The 14,042-nt window shown below is 45.6% G+C and overlaps 1 protein-coding gene across 9 annotated transcripts in view; it reads right to left on the reverse strand.

Moving 5' to 3' along the window:
- The window catches only part of LOC311137383 (histidine ammonia-lyase-like), a 19,909-nt gene continuing 5,867 nt past the window's right edge, over nt 1-14,042 (reverse strand). For 2 of the 9 annotated variants that reach the window (XM_084171842.1, XM_084171841.1), the window contains exons 2-6: nt 13,269-13,296; nt 13,103-13,177; nt 10,108-10,255; nt 9,706-9,828; nt 1-805 (exon numbers count right to left, since the gene is read on the reverse strand). In XM_084171842.1, coding sequence (XP_084027968.1) covers nt 744-805; nt 9,706-9,828; nt 10,108-10,255; nt 13,103-13,117 — 348 coding nt within the window. In that variant the 5' untranslated portion in view covers nt 13,118-13,177; nt 13,269-13,296 and the 3' untranslated portion in view covers nt 1-743. Of the gene's footprint in view, nt 890-1,030; nt 1,092-1,158; nt 1,183-9,705; nt 9,829-10,107; nt 10,256-13,102; nt 13,178-13,268; nt 13,359-14,042 lie in introns of those variants that run through there. The other 7 variants (XR_014613946.1, XR_014613947.1, XR_014613948.1 and 4 more) reach the window with 7 other exon arrangements.

Raw genomic sequence — 14,042 nt, forward strand, 5'->3', positions numbered from 1 at the left:
TTAAGGCATTAAATGAGTATCATTTATTGAAAAATGAGTAATTGAATAAAGTTGAATACATTAAATCAAGCTCTATCAATACTAAATAAAAATATGAACACAACATGTAAAGTGTTGGTCCCATGTTTCATGAGCTGAAATAAAAGATCCCAGAAATGTGATCACGTTTGGGATGCTCTGGATCAACGTGTACGACCGTGTATTCCAGGTCCCACCAATATCCAGCAACTTCGCACAGTCATTGAAGAGGAGAGGGACAACATTCCACAGGCCACAAACAACAGCCTGATCAACTCTATGCAAAGGAAATGTGTCGCGCTGCATAAGGCAAATGGTGGTCACACCAGATACTGACAGGTTCTCTGATCCACACCCCTACCTTTTTTAAAGGTATCTGTATTGCCAGTCGTGAAATCCATAATGAATTTATTTCAATTGACTGATTTCCTTATATGAACTGTAACAAAGATGATATTGACGATGATTTCACTCGAGGCGGTCTCGTTTCCGTGGTGATGCCGGGGGATCCAATGAGAAAGCAGTAGGAGAGATGGGGTGGGACTCAGGAAGGAACTCCATGTTATACTTCTCAATGTATGGCTGAGCCACGTTCCACACCTGAAAAATCACATCAAATACACAAACTTGGTTAAAAGCGTTCTACTAAATGGCCATATTTATATTTATTGAATAAATATAGGCTCAGAGTGACATCTATAATGACCACACACTTTCCTTCTGGTCTAGAAGAAGACGATGGACAGCATCAATGTCTGGTGACATGAACCTATCCTTGATCCAGGATCTGAGAAGAGGGGGGAGACAGAGAGGGTGAGGAGGAGACAGAGGGTGGAGGTGGAGAGTGAGGGAGAAGAGGGAGGAGAATAGACTGGAGGCAGAGAATGAGGAGAAGAGGAGTCACAGGAAAAAGAGGGACATTGGATAAATATTAACCAATGTGCTCAATAATTTCAGGGGACTGAGATGTGTGTTACAATGTGTACATACTGGCCAGATCTGTTTCCCTTACTTGACTACGCTGTGTACAAGGTCATAGACCTTCTCCAATGGTGTTGTGGTACGCAGGGGGTGGAGGAACACGATGCCCTGGCAGGCAGCTAGCAGCTCGGGGGGGGGGGGGGGGGGGGGGAGTTAGAGGGAGGTTATGTACCATTCATGGACCTGCAAAATAACACATCATTCACATGAATACATTTTTTAATTTCTTAGTAATGGTCAATGCACAGAAATATGCCAAAATAGAGAACAAAAAAAACCTTGCATACAGGTAAAAAGTATTTTAACTCTGTATCTTTTTCTGTTTGTATGAACTCCTATACCGCTGTTGTCAGCATCACTGTAAAGTTACATACAGAGAATATCTACTGTCAGTAGAAGTAAGCCTAGGACATTTTCTAAGTAACTGGGTCAATGTTTCCCAATTTCCGGGGATATTGTTCCCCATGTGCCTGTATTTTGTTGGCGCTATCCAGCGTAACTGTGTCCTATGGAATAAACTCTGTATTCAGTGATTTACCCGCCTGCGCCTGACTCCTTCAAATCACACTCTCACAGAATCCCCCACCTTGCAACTATGGAGTCAATGGGAGAGGAGTGCATGCCTGGAGTCGTGGCACGGGACCAGGAGCATTCCATGATGCTGGCCAGCTTGGGGGAAGCGATGGATCGGGTTCTTCAGGTCGTCCAACGCCTGGAGAGGAGAGGACCCGATCTGTCGAGACCAGCTGGCCAACCGGATCCAGCCACCCACACCCCAGCACCCGGAGGGATCCAGATATCCCGACCACGGGAGTTTGAGGGGACGGTGGCTCTCTGCCAAGGATTCCTCCTCCAACTGGAGCTCTATTTCTCCAGCATCAGGCGGGCCCCATCGGAGCGGGAGAAGGTGTCCGCCCTCGTCTCCTGCCTCTCGGGGAAAGCCCTGGAGTGGGCCAACGAGGTGTGGAACGAAGGAGGAGCCGCGTTGGAGAACTACGGGGAATTCGCTCGCCTCTTTTGGGCTGTCTTCGATCACCCGCCCGAAGGTCGAGAGGCGGGCGAGGGGCTGGTCCACCTGAGGCAGGGGACGAGGACTGCACAGGACTTCGCCTTGGAGTTTCGGACTCTGGCAGCGGGGTCCGGGTGGAACAAGCGGGCCCTTATCGACCATTTCCGGTGCCATCTGCGGGAGGACGTCCAAATGGAGCTAGCCTTCCGGGACACCATGTTGTCCTTCGCGCAACTGGTGGACATGGCCATTCGTTTGGACAACCTGCTGGCAGCCAGAGGACGTCCTGGAAGGGGTCTGCCCGTTCCCACCTCGGCCGACTCGGATCCCGAGCCGATGGAGCTGGGTGGAACCGCCATCCGAGAGAGCGGAGGACAACAGCGACAGTGTCACACTGGTGGCAAGAAGGGACAGTACACCACACGTTGTCGTCAGCGCTCTTTTGGGTCTGGAGGCGGCAGGCAGGGCAATCTCGCATCACCCCAGGTATCGAACACCCACACTCGTTCAGAGCCCTCTGCTGCGCACTGTTTCCTACCCATCTACTTTCCCGATCACATGGTAGTTCCCCAGTGTAAGGCGCTAGTCGATTCAGGCGCAGCTGGGAACTTTATGGACAGGGCATTCTCACACCGGCTAGGCATTTCATTGGTTCCCCTATCCATTCCACTCCCCATCAGAGCACTTGATAGTCGACCATTAGGGTCCGGGTTTGTTAAGGAAGTTACTGCACCAGTCACCATGATTACCCAGGAGACTCATTGTGAGCAGGTCACTTTTTATATTATTGAGTTTCCTGCTTTCCCTGTGGTATTAGGTCTCCCTTGGTTAGCACTCCACAACCCCACCTTCTCATGGCCGCAGAGGGTTCTCACGGGGTGGTCGCGAGAGTGTCAGGGTAGGTGTCTAGGTATTTCCGTTGGTGCAACCACGGTGGAAAGTCCAGACAGTACCTCCACCGTGCACATTCCCCCCGAATACCTCGATTTGGCGCACGCATTCTCTAAAACACAGGCTACCAAGTTACCACCTCATCGGGTGGGGGATTGCGCGATAAACCTCCGGGTAGACGCTGTACCTCCCAGGAGTCATGTGTACACCCTGTCGCAGGCTGAAACGGCGGCTATGGAAACATACGTCGCCGAGTCCCTGCGCCAGGGGTATATACAGTGTGGAAAAAAAGTATTTAGTCAGCCACCAATTGTGCAAGTTCTCCCACTTAAAAAGATGAGAGAGGCCTGTAATATTCATCATAGGTACACGTCAACTATGACAGACAAAATGAGAATTATTTTCTCCAGAAAATCACATTGTAGGATTTTTAATGAATTTATTTGCAAATTATGGTGGAAAATAAGTATTTGGTCAATAACAAAAGTTTCTCAATACTTTGTTATATACCCTTTGTTGGCAATGACACAGGTCAAACGTTTTCTGTAAGTCTTCACAAGGTTTTCACACACTGTTGCTGGTATTTTGGCCCATTCCTCCATGCAGATCTCCTCTAGAGCAGTGATGTTTTGGGGCTGTCGCTGGGCAACACAGACTTTCAACTCCCTCCAAAAATGTTCTATGGGGTTGAGATCTGGAGACTGGCTAGGCCACTCCAGGACCTTGAAATGCTTCTTACGAAGCCACTCCTTCGTTGCCAGGGCGGTGTGTTTGGGATCATTGTCATGCTGAAAGACCCAGCCACGTTTCATCTTCAATGCCCTTGCTGATGGAAGGAGGTTTTCACTCAAAATCTCACGATACATGGCCCCATTCATTCTTTCCTTTACACGGATCAGTCGTCCTGGTCCCTTTGCAGAAAAACAGCCCCAGAGCATGATGTTTCCACCTTCATGCTTCACAGTAGGCATGGTGTTCTTTGGATGCAACTCAGCATTCTTTGTCCTCCAAACACGACGAGTTGAGTTTTTACCAAAAAGTTCTATTTTGGTTTCATCTGACCATATGACATTCTCCCAATCCTCTTCTGGATCATCCAAATGCACTCTAGCAAACTTCAGACGGGCCTGGACATGTACTGGCTTAAGCAGGGGGACACGTCTAGCACTGCATGATTTGAGTCCCTGGCGGCGTAGTGTGTTACTGATGGTAGGCTTTGTTACTTTGGTCCCAGCTCTCTACAGGTCATTCACTAGGTCCCCCCGTGTGGTTCTGGGATTTTTGCTCACCGTTCTTGTGATCATTTTGACCCCACGGGGTGAGATCTTGCGTGGAGCCCCAGATCGAGGGAGATTATCAGTGGTCTTGTATGTCTTCCATTTCCTAATAATTGCTCCCACAGTTGATTTCTTCAAACCAAGCTGTTTACCTATTGCAGATTCAGTCTTCCCAGCCTGGTGCAGGTCTACAATTTTGTTTCTGGTGTCCTTTGACAGCTCTTTGGTCTTGGCCATAGTGGAGTTTGGAGTGTGACTGTTTGAGGTTGTGGACAGGTGTCTTTTATACTGATAACAAGTTCAAACAGGTGCCATTAATACAGGTAACGAGTGGAGGACAGAGGAGCCTCTTAAAGAAGACGTTACAGGTCTGTGAGAGCCAGAAATCTTGCTTGTTTGTAGGTGACCAAATACTTATTTTCCACCATAATTTGCAAATAAATTCATAAAAAATCCTACCATGTGATTTTCTGGATTTTTTTTCTCAATTTGTCTGTCATAGTTGACGTGTACCTATGATGAAAATTACAAGCCTCTCTCATCTTTTTAAGTGGGAGAACTTGCACAATTGGTGGCTGACTAAATACTTTTTTTCCCCACTGTATGTCCTTCCACTTCACCCGCCTCCTCAAGTTTCTTCTTTGTGAAGAAGAAAGACGGTGGTCTGCGCCCTTGCATTGATTATCGACCACTGAACAAGCTCCCATTACATCTCTGTTGAAGGGTGGGCCGTCCCGGCTCCGCTGGTCTGCTGAGGCTGACCTGGCCTTCAGGAAACTGAGGGGTTTGTTCACCTCAGCCCCGGTACTGGCCCATCCCGATCCATCACTACCCTTCATAGTGGAGGTGGATGCGTCCGAGGCAGGGATAGGCGCTGTCCCATCTCAACGCTCGGGCACGCCACCCAAGCTCCGCATCTGTGCCTTCTTCTCTAAGAAGCTCGGCCCGGCAGAGAACTATGACGTTGGTGATCGGGAGCTGTTGGCTGTTGTCCGAGCCTTTACCGTGTGGAGGCATTGGCTCAAAGGGGCGAAACACCCTTTCCTCGTCTGGACGGACCACCGTAACCTGGAGTACTTCCAGGCAGCGAGGAGGCTGAATCCTCGCCAGGCCAGGTGGGCCCTATTCTTCACCCGGTTTGATTTTTCACTGTCATACATCCCGGGTACGAAGAACGTGAAGGCAGACACATTGTCACGGCTGTATGACACAGAGAAGAGGCCCAGAGACAACACCCCCATACTCACGGCTTCCTGCATTGTGGCGCCGGTAGTATGGGCGATGGATGTCGATATTGAGCAGGCATTACGCACAGATCCATCTCCACCTCAGTGTCCAGCTGGGCTGCGGTACGTGCCTGCTCTTATCCGTGATCGTCTGATCTACTGGGCACACACGTCACCCTCCTCTGGTCACCCAGGTATCGGTCGTACAGTGCGCTGCCTGACCGGAAAGTACTGGTGGCCTACCTTGGCTAAGGACGTGAGGGTGTGTGTCTCCTGCTCGGTGTGGGCCCAGAGTAAGGCACCTAGGCACCTCCCAGTGGGTAAGTTACAACCTTTACCAATTCCACAACGACCATGGTCTCACCTAAGTGTTGATTTCCTGACTGATCTTCCCCTCTCCCAAGGTAACACCACCATCCTGGTCGTTGTGGACCACTTTTCAAAGGCCTGCCGCCTCCTTCCTCTGCCCGGTCTCCCCACGGCCCTGCAAACTGCGGAGGCCCTGTTTACACATGTCTTCCGGCACTACGGGGTACCAGAGGATATAGTGTCTGACCGAGGTCCCCAGCTCACATCCAAAGTCTGGAAGGCGTTCATGGAACGTCTGGGGGTCTCTTCAGCCTGACCTCTGGGTTCCACCCCGAGTCTAATGGGCAGGTGGAACGGGTAAATCAGGATGTGGGTAGGTTCCTGCGGTCCTCCTGCCAGGACAGGCCGGGGGAGTGGTGGGTGTTCTTGGCATGGGCAGAATATGCCCATAACTCTCTCCGCCACTCCTCTACTAACCTAATGCCATTCCAATGTGTTTTAGGTTACCAACCGGTTCTGGCACCGTGGCACCAGAGCCAGACCGAGGCTCCTGCGGTGGATGACTGGTTTCGGCGCGTGGAGGAGATGTGGGACGCTGCCCACGTTCACCTCCAACGCGCCGTGCGTTGTCAGAAGGCCACCACAGTGAGGCCCCGGTCTTCGTACCGGGGGATCGGGTCTGGCTCTCGACCCAGAATCTGCCCCTTCGCCTGTCCTGCCGGAAGCTGAGCCCGCGATTTGTGGGGCCGTTCAAAGTCCTTAGGAGAATCAACGAGGTGACCTATAGGTTATTACTTCCCCCTGATTACCGTATTAACCCCTCGTTTCATGTGTCTCTCCTCAGGCTGGTGGTGGCTGGTCCGCTCCAGGAATCTGAGGTTTGGGAGGTCCCTCCACCTCTTCTGGACATTGAGGGGGCAATCTAAGTGTCACATGATCTCAGTATATATACACCTGTTCTGAAAGGCCCCAGAGTCTGCAACACCACTAAGCAAGGGGTAACACCAAGCAATCGGCACCATGAAGACCAAGGAGCTCTCCAAACAGGTCAGGGACAAAGTTGTGGAGAAGTACAGATCAGGGTTGGGTTATACAAAAATATCCTAAACTTTGAACATCCCACGGAGCACCATTAAATCCATTATTAAAAAATGGGCTGCCCACCAAAGAGGGCTGCCCACCAAAACCCACGGACCAGGCAAGGAGGGCATTAATCAGAGAGGCAACAAAGAGACCAAAGATAACCCTGAAGGAGCTCCACAGCAGAGATTGGAGTATCTGTCCATAGGACCACTTTAAGCCGTACACTCCACAGAGCTGGGCTTTACGGAAGAGTGGCCAGAAAAAAGCCATTGCTTAAAGAAAAAAATAAGCAAACACATTTGGTGTTCGCCAAAAGGCATGTGGGAGACTCCCCAAACATATGGAAGAAGGTATTCTTGTCAGATGAGACTAAAATTGAGCATTCTGGCGCAAACCCAACACCTCTCATCACCCCGAGAACACCATCCCCACAGTGAAGCATGGTGGTGGCAGCATCATGCTGTGGGGATGTTTTCATTGGCAGGGACTGGGAAACTGGTTAGAATTGAAGGAATGATGGATGGCGCTAAATACAGGGAAATTCTTGAGGGAAACCTGTTTCAGTCTTCCAGAGATTTGAGACTGGGACGGAGGTTCACCTTCCAGCAGGACAATGACCCTAAGCATACTGCTAAAGCAACACTTGAGTGGTTTAAGGGGAAACATTTAAATAGGTGTGTGAATAGTTATGCACGCTCAAGTTTTTATTTTTTTATTTTTTACAAGAAAAAATATTTGGCATCTTCAAAGTGGTGGGCATGTTGTGTAAATCATATGATACAAACCCCCCAAAAAACCATTTTAATTCCAGGTTGTAAGGCAACAAAATAGGAAAAATGCCAAGGGGGGTGAATACTTTTGCAACCACTGTAAGTTGAACAACCCTTCTACTACATAAACATCAGTATGATCCTTATTAACTTCCATTGTTTGCTGCTCACTATTGACATGACCATAATACTACTCTGATCAAAAGCAGATAACGTTGAGGTTTTGAATGAGTGATCAATTTGATACACACAGCTCGTGGTGGGAATTCTATTCAACAAACAATTGAAACCTTGTGCAGACATGCATGCCCCAGCCCAGGCTGGAACAAATTAAATGATTTCCTTATTTTTGCTGCTTTGTGTATGAACCCAGCCAAACCAATATTTATGTGTGAATTAGAGAGAAAATCTGACAGGAACAGTTGAAGTCGGAAGTTTACATACACCTTGGCCAAATACATTTAAACTCAGTTTTTCACAATTCCTGAGATTTAATCCTAGTAAAAATTCCCTCTCTTAGGTCAGTTAGGATCACCACTTTATTTTAAGAAATGATTTATTTCAGCTTTTATTTATTTCATCACATTCCCAGTGGGTCAGAAGTTTACATACACTCAATTAGTATTTGGTAGCATTGTCTTTAAATTGTTTAACTTGGGTCAAACGTTTCGGGTAGCCTTCCACAAGCTTCCCACAATAAGTTGGGTGAATTTTGGCCCATTCCTCCTGACAGAGCTGGTGTAACTGAGTCAGGTTTGTAGGCCTCCTTGCTCGCACATGCTTTTTCAGTTCTGCCCACACATTTTCTATAGGATTGAGGTCAGGGCTTTGTGATGGCCACTCCAATACCTTGACTTTGTTGTCCTTAAGCCATTTTGCCACAACTTTTGAAGTATGCTTGGGGTCATTATCCATTTGGAAACCCCATTTGCGACCAAGCTTTAACTTCCTGACTGATGTCTTGACATGTTGCTTCAATATATCCACAAAATGTTCCTTCCTCATGATGCCATCTATTTTGTGAAGTGCACCAGTCCCTCCTGCAGCAAAGCACCCCCCACAGCATGATGCTGCCACCCCCGTGCTTCCCGGTTGGGATGGTGTTCTTCGGCTTGCAAGCAACCCCCTTTTTCCTCCAAACATAATGATGGTCATTATGGCCAAACAGTTCTATTTTTGTTTAATCAGACCAGAGGACATTTCTCCAAAAGGTACGATCTTTGTCCCCATGTGCAGTTGCAAACCGTAGTCTGGCTTTTTTATGGCGGTTTTGGAGCCATGGCTTCTTCCTTGCTGAGCGGCCTTTCAGGTTATGTCGATATAGGACTTGTTTTGCTGTGGATATAGATCATTTTTTACCTGTTTCCTCCAGCATCTTCACAAGGTCCTTTGCTGTTGTTCTGGGATTGATTTGCACTTTTCGCACCAAAGTACGTTCATCTCTAGGAGACAGAACGAGTCTCCTTCCTGAGGGGTATGACGACTGCGTGGTCCCATGGTGTTTATACTTGCGTACTATTGTTTGTACAGATAAACGTGGTACCTTCAGGCGTTTGGAAATTGCTCCCAAGGATGAACCAGACTTGTGGAGGTCTACAATTTTTTTCTGAGGTCTTGGCTGATTTCTTTGGATTTTTCCATGATGTCAAGCAAAGAGGCACTTAGTTTGAAGGTAGGCCTTGAAATACATCCACAGGTACACCTCCAATTGACTCAAATTATGTCAATTAGCGTATCAGAAGCTTCTAAAGCCATGACAACATTTTCTGGAATTTTCCAAGCTGTTTAAAGGCACAGTCAACTTAGTGTATGTAAACTTCTGACCCACTGGAATTGTGATACAGTGAATTATAAGTGAAATAATCTGTCTGTAAACAATTGTTGGAAAAATTACTTGTGTCATGCACGAAGTAGATGTCCTAACCGACTTGCCAAAACTGTAGTTTGTTAACAAGAAATTTGTGGAGTGGTTGAAAAACTAGTTTTAATGACTTTAACCTAAGTGTATGTAAACTTCCGACTTCAACTGTAACTAATTAATTAATATCTAGTATTTAAATATTGCTTACTTTCAACAGTAACAAATATTCAAAAGATGAATATCTACTGTATCAAGTCCAAATGAATGGTTAGTTTCTTACCTTGTTCCACGTGTTCCACTACCCTCAAGGCCTTTCTAGCAGCCCAGCCTCCCATGGACACGTGGTCCTCTGTGGACAGGAAATCCACTGAAGACGGGTGGCACAGCACCTTGTTCTCTGAAACTACACAAGGGAAGAGGATATACAGTTTAATGAAAGGTTATGGATGAATTTAGGAGCAACCTATTGGGAATAGGGATTGGGAATTGGCCAAAAGGGAATCTCCTAATTAAATAAAACAAATGGAAGTCTCATGGTATTCTCGTTGTGCTGTCTTGCCAACTCCTATAGTTGTTGTTTGGCATAGGAGTTGGCTATACAACACAAACAGATCCAGGACAAGGCTAGTTCAGAAATGTAGGGGAAGTATAGTATTCTGTATGTAAGCCATCGTACACTAACCCAGGGAAGTGGCGGTGCAGTGTGCGATCATGAATCCATTGACTAGGAAGGCTGGCAGCTCACTGAGAGTGGGGTTACACAGCCGCTCAATCCTTCTCTGACTGATGGCTGCCAGCTCATACACACCTATAGCCAAGAAATCCAGGACCTATAGACAGAGAGAGAATAATAGAGGAACGGGAGTTAGATATTGCATGTCTAAACACACAGACAAACTATGACAAGGGGCACATACAGTGAGCTCCCAAAATATTGGGACAGTGACACATTTTCTGTTGCTTTGGCTCTGTACTCCAGCACTTTGGACAATGACTATGAGGTTAAAGTGCAGAATAGAATATGTTTCTAAACACTTTTACATTAATCTGGATGCTACCATGATTACGGATAATCCTGAATGAATCGTGAATAATGATGAGTGAGAAAGTTATAGACGCACAAATATCATACCCCCCCAAAAATGCTAACCTCCCCTGTTATTGTAATGGTGAGAGGTTAGCATGTCTTGGAGGTATGATATTTGTGCGTCTGTAACTTTCTCACTCATCATTATTAACGATTCATTCGGGATTATCCGTAATCATGGTAGTATTCACATTAATGTAGAAGTGTTTAGAAACATATCCTATTCTTATTTACAATAAAAGTGACTCCAAAATGACACAATACATTATTTATCATTCATTTCTATCGGGCACAAAATAATCTGAAACACAACTAAAACAAACAGCAAAAGCATCCAACAAATATGTAGAGTCACAACCTTGATGTAGTCATTCTGTGCTATGAATATGTGACCAAATACTTAACTTTTTACTACACATATAAGTGAACTTGTCCAAATACTTTTGGTTCCCTAAAATGGGGGGGAACATGTACAAAAAGTGCTGTAATTTCTAAATGGTTCACCCACATTGTATCATTTCAAATCCAAAGTCCTGGAGTACAGAGCCGAAACAACAAAAAATGTGTCACTGTCCAAATACTGCTCAAAGAAGCTACATAGCACTAAGAAGCTACATACAGTGGGGAGAACAAGTATTTGATACACTGCCGATTTTGCAGGTTTTCCTACTTACAAAGCATGTAGAGGTCTGTAATTTTTATCATAGGTACACTTCAACTGTGAGAGACGGAATGTAAAACAAAAATCCAGAAAATCACATTGTATGAGTTTTAAGTAATTAATTTGCATTTTATTGCATGACATAAGTATTTGATACACCAGAAAAGCAGAACTTAATATTTGGTACAGAAACCTTAGTTTGCAATTACAGAGATCATATGTTTCCTGTAGGTCTTGACCAGGTTTGCACACACTGCAGCAGGGATTTTGGCCCTCTCCTCCATACAGAACTTCTCCAGATCCTTCAGGTTTTGGGGTTGTCGTTGGGCAATACAGACTTTCAGCTCCCTCCAAAGATTTTCTATTGGGTTCAGGTCTGGAGACTGGCTAGGCTACTCCAGGACCTTGAGATGCTTCTTACTGAGCCACTCCTTAGTTGCCCTGGCTGTGTGTTTCGGGTCATTGTCATGCTGGAAGACCCAGTCACGACCCATCTTTAATGCTCTTACTGAGGGAAGGAGGTTGTTGGCCAAGATCTCGCGATACATGGCCCCATCCATCCTCCCCTCAATACGGTGCAGTCGTCCTGTCCCCTTTGCAGAAAAGCATCCCCAAAGAATGATGTTTCCACCTCCATGCTTCACGGTTGGGATGGTGTTCTTGGTGTTGTACTCATCCTTCTTCTTCCTCCAAACACGTCGAGTGGAGTTTAGACCAAAAAGCTCTATTTTTGTCTCATCAGACCACATGACCTTCTCCCATTCCTCCTCTGGATCATCCAGATGGTCATTGGCAAACTTCAGACGGGCCTGGACATGCGCTGGCTTGAGCAGGGGGACCTTGCGTGCGCTGCAGGATTTTAATCCATGACGGCGTAGTGTGTTACTAATGGTTTTCTTTGAGACTGTGGTCCCAGCTCTCTTCAGGTCATTGACCAGGTCCTGCCGTTTAGTTCTGGGCTGATCCCTCACCTTCCTCATGATCATTGATGCCCCACGAGGTGAGATCTTGCATGGAGCCCCAGACCGAGGGTGATTGACCGTCATCTTGAACTTCTTCCATTTTCTAATAATTGCGCCAACAGTTGTTGCCTTCTCACCAAGCTGCTTGCCTATTGTCCTGTAGCCCATCCCAGCCTTGTGCAGGTCTGCAATTTTATCCCTGATGTCCTTACACAGCTCTCTGGTCTTGGCCATTGTGGAGAGGTTGGAGTCTGTTTGATTGAGTGTGTGGAAAGGTGTCTTTTATACAGGTAACGAGTTCAAACAGGTGCAGTTAATACAGGTAATGAGTGGAGAACAGGAGGGCTTCTTAAAGAAAAACTAACAGGTCTGTGAGAGCTGGAATTATCAATGCTATCTGAAGAATCCCGGAACATATTCCAGTCTGTGCTAGCAAAACAGTCCTGTAGCTTAGCATCTGCGTCATCTGACCACTTTTTTATTAACCGAGTCACTGGTGCTTCCTGCTTTAGTTTTTTCTTATAAGCAGGAATCAGGAGGATAGAGTTATGGTCAGATTTGCCAAATGGAGGGTGAGGGAGAGCTTTGTATGCGTCTCTGTGTGTGGAGTAAAGGTGGTCTAGAGTTTTGGTTGCACATTTAATATGCAGGTAAAAATGACATAGAACGGATTTAAGTTTGCCTGTATTAAAGTCCCCGGCCACTAGGAGCGCTGCCTCCTGGATGAGCGTTTTCCTGTTTACTTATGGCCTTATCAGCTCGTTACTGTCATGATAACACAGCTAGACTACAAGCTTGTTGATCATTACCTTTAATCTGTTTTTGGTGATCAACTGTTTATACATTTTTGGTGAAACAGTTTCAAAATGGCAAATACAAACAACTATTTGGCCTACATTTGCTAGAGATATTGCCAAAATGAATAATACGTTTTTAAATAAATAACTAGGGGAAAATAAATAATTACCTTAATCTTGTACATACCCCTTCCTAAATTCACCAGGTCCGTCGAAGTCAGGGTTTTGCCATCTAAGAAAAGGTACTAAAGAGAGAGAGTGTTTGTTCAACACATGGTCACTTGTTAATTATAGAATATGAGGAAATAACATTTGTCATGAGACAATAATACTCACATCGTCTGATTCTCTGTATGCAGCTGTTCTGTTTGATAGTGGTTAAGGATATGGACCAGAAATTATGCTATATACAATATCAACCCACAAATGACTATGGTGTCTCAATCAATGACCGTAAGTACTATGACATATTTTGACATGTGAATGCATAATGACAACCCAGCTCACATTTATTATGACAACTAATATGAGATTTGTAGAAAATGTATGACACACATTTGAAGTGAAATTATACTCATAATACAAATACTTATCTTGGTAATAAATTCCATTCCAACATTTACATGAGCAGTTGATCAAGCACAATAAGGACGCAGGTGTGAAACTCCAGGCTGGTATGGAACAAAGTCTGGACACTTGTCATCTCCTTCAATGGCTACAAATATATTATTTACAGTGCCTTCGGAATGTATTCAGACCCCTTGACTTTTTCCACATTTTGTTACATTACAGCCTTATTCTAAAATTGATTAAATAAATCCAAATCCTCAGCAATCTACACACAATACCCCATAATGACAAAGAGAAAACTGGTTTTTAGACATTTTTGCAAATGTATATATATTTGTAAACAGAAATACCTTATTTACATAAGTATTCAGACCCTTTGCTATGAGACTCGAAATTGAGCTCAGGTGCATCCTGTTTCCATTGATCATCCTTGAGATGTTTCTACAACTTGGTTAGAGACCACCTGTGGTAAATTCAGTTGATTGGACATGATTTGGAAAGGCACACACCTGTCTATATAAGGTCCCACAGTTCACAGTG

Source organism: Coregonus lavaretus (genome assembly GCF_964263955.1).
Source record: "Coregonus lavaretus genome assembly, chromosome: 11".
Classification (NCBI taxonomy): Eukaryota; Metazoa; Chordata; class Actinopteri; order Salmoniformes; family Salmonidae; genus Coregonus; species Coregonus lavaretus.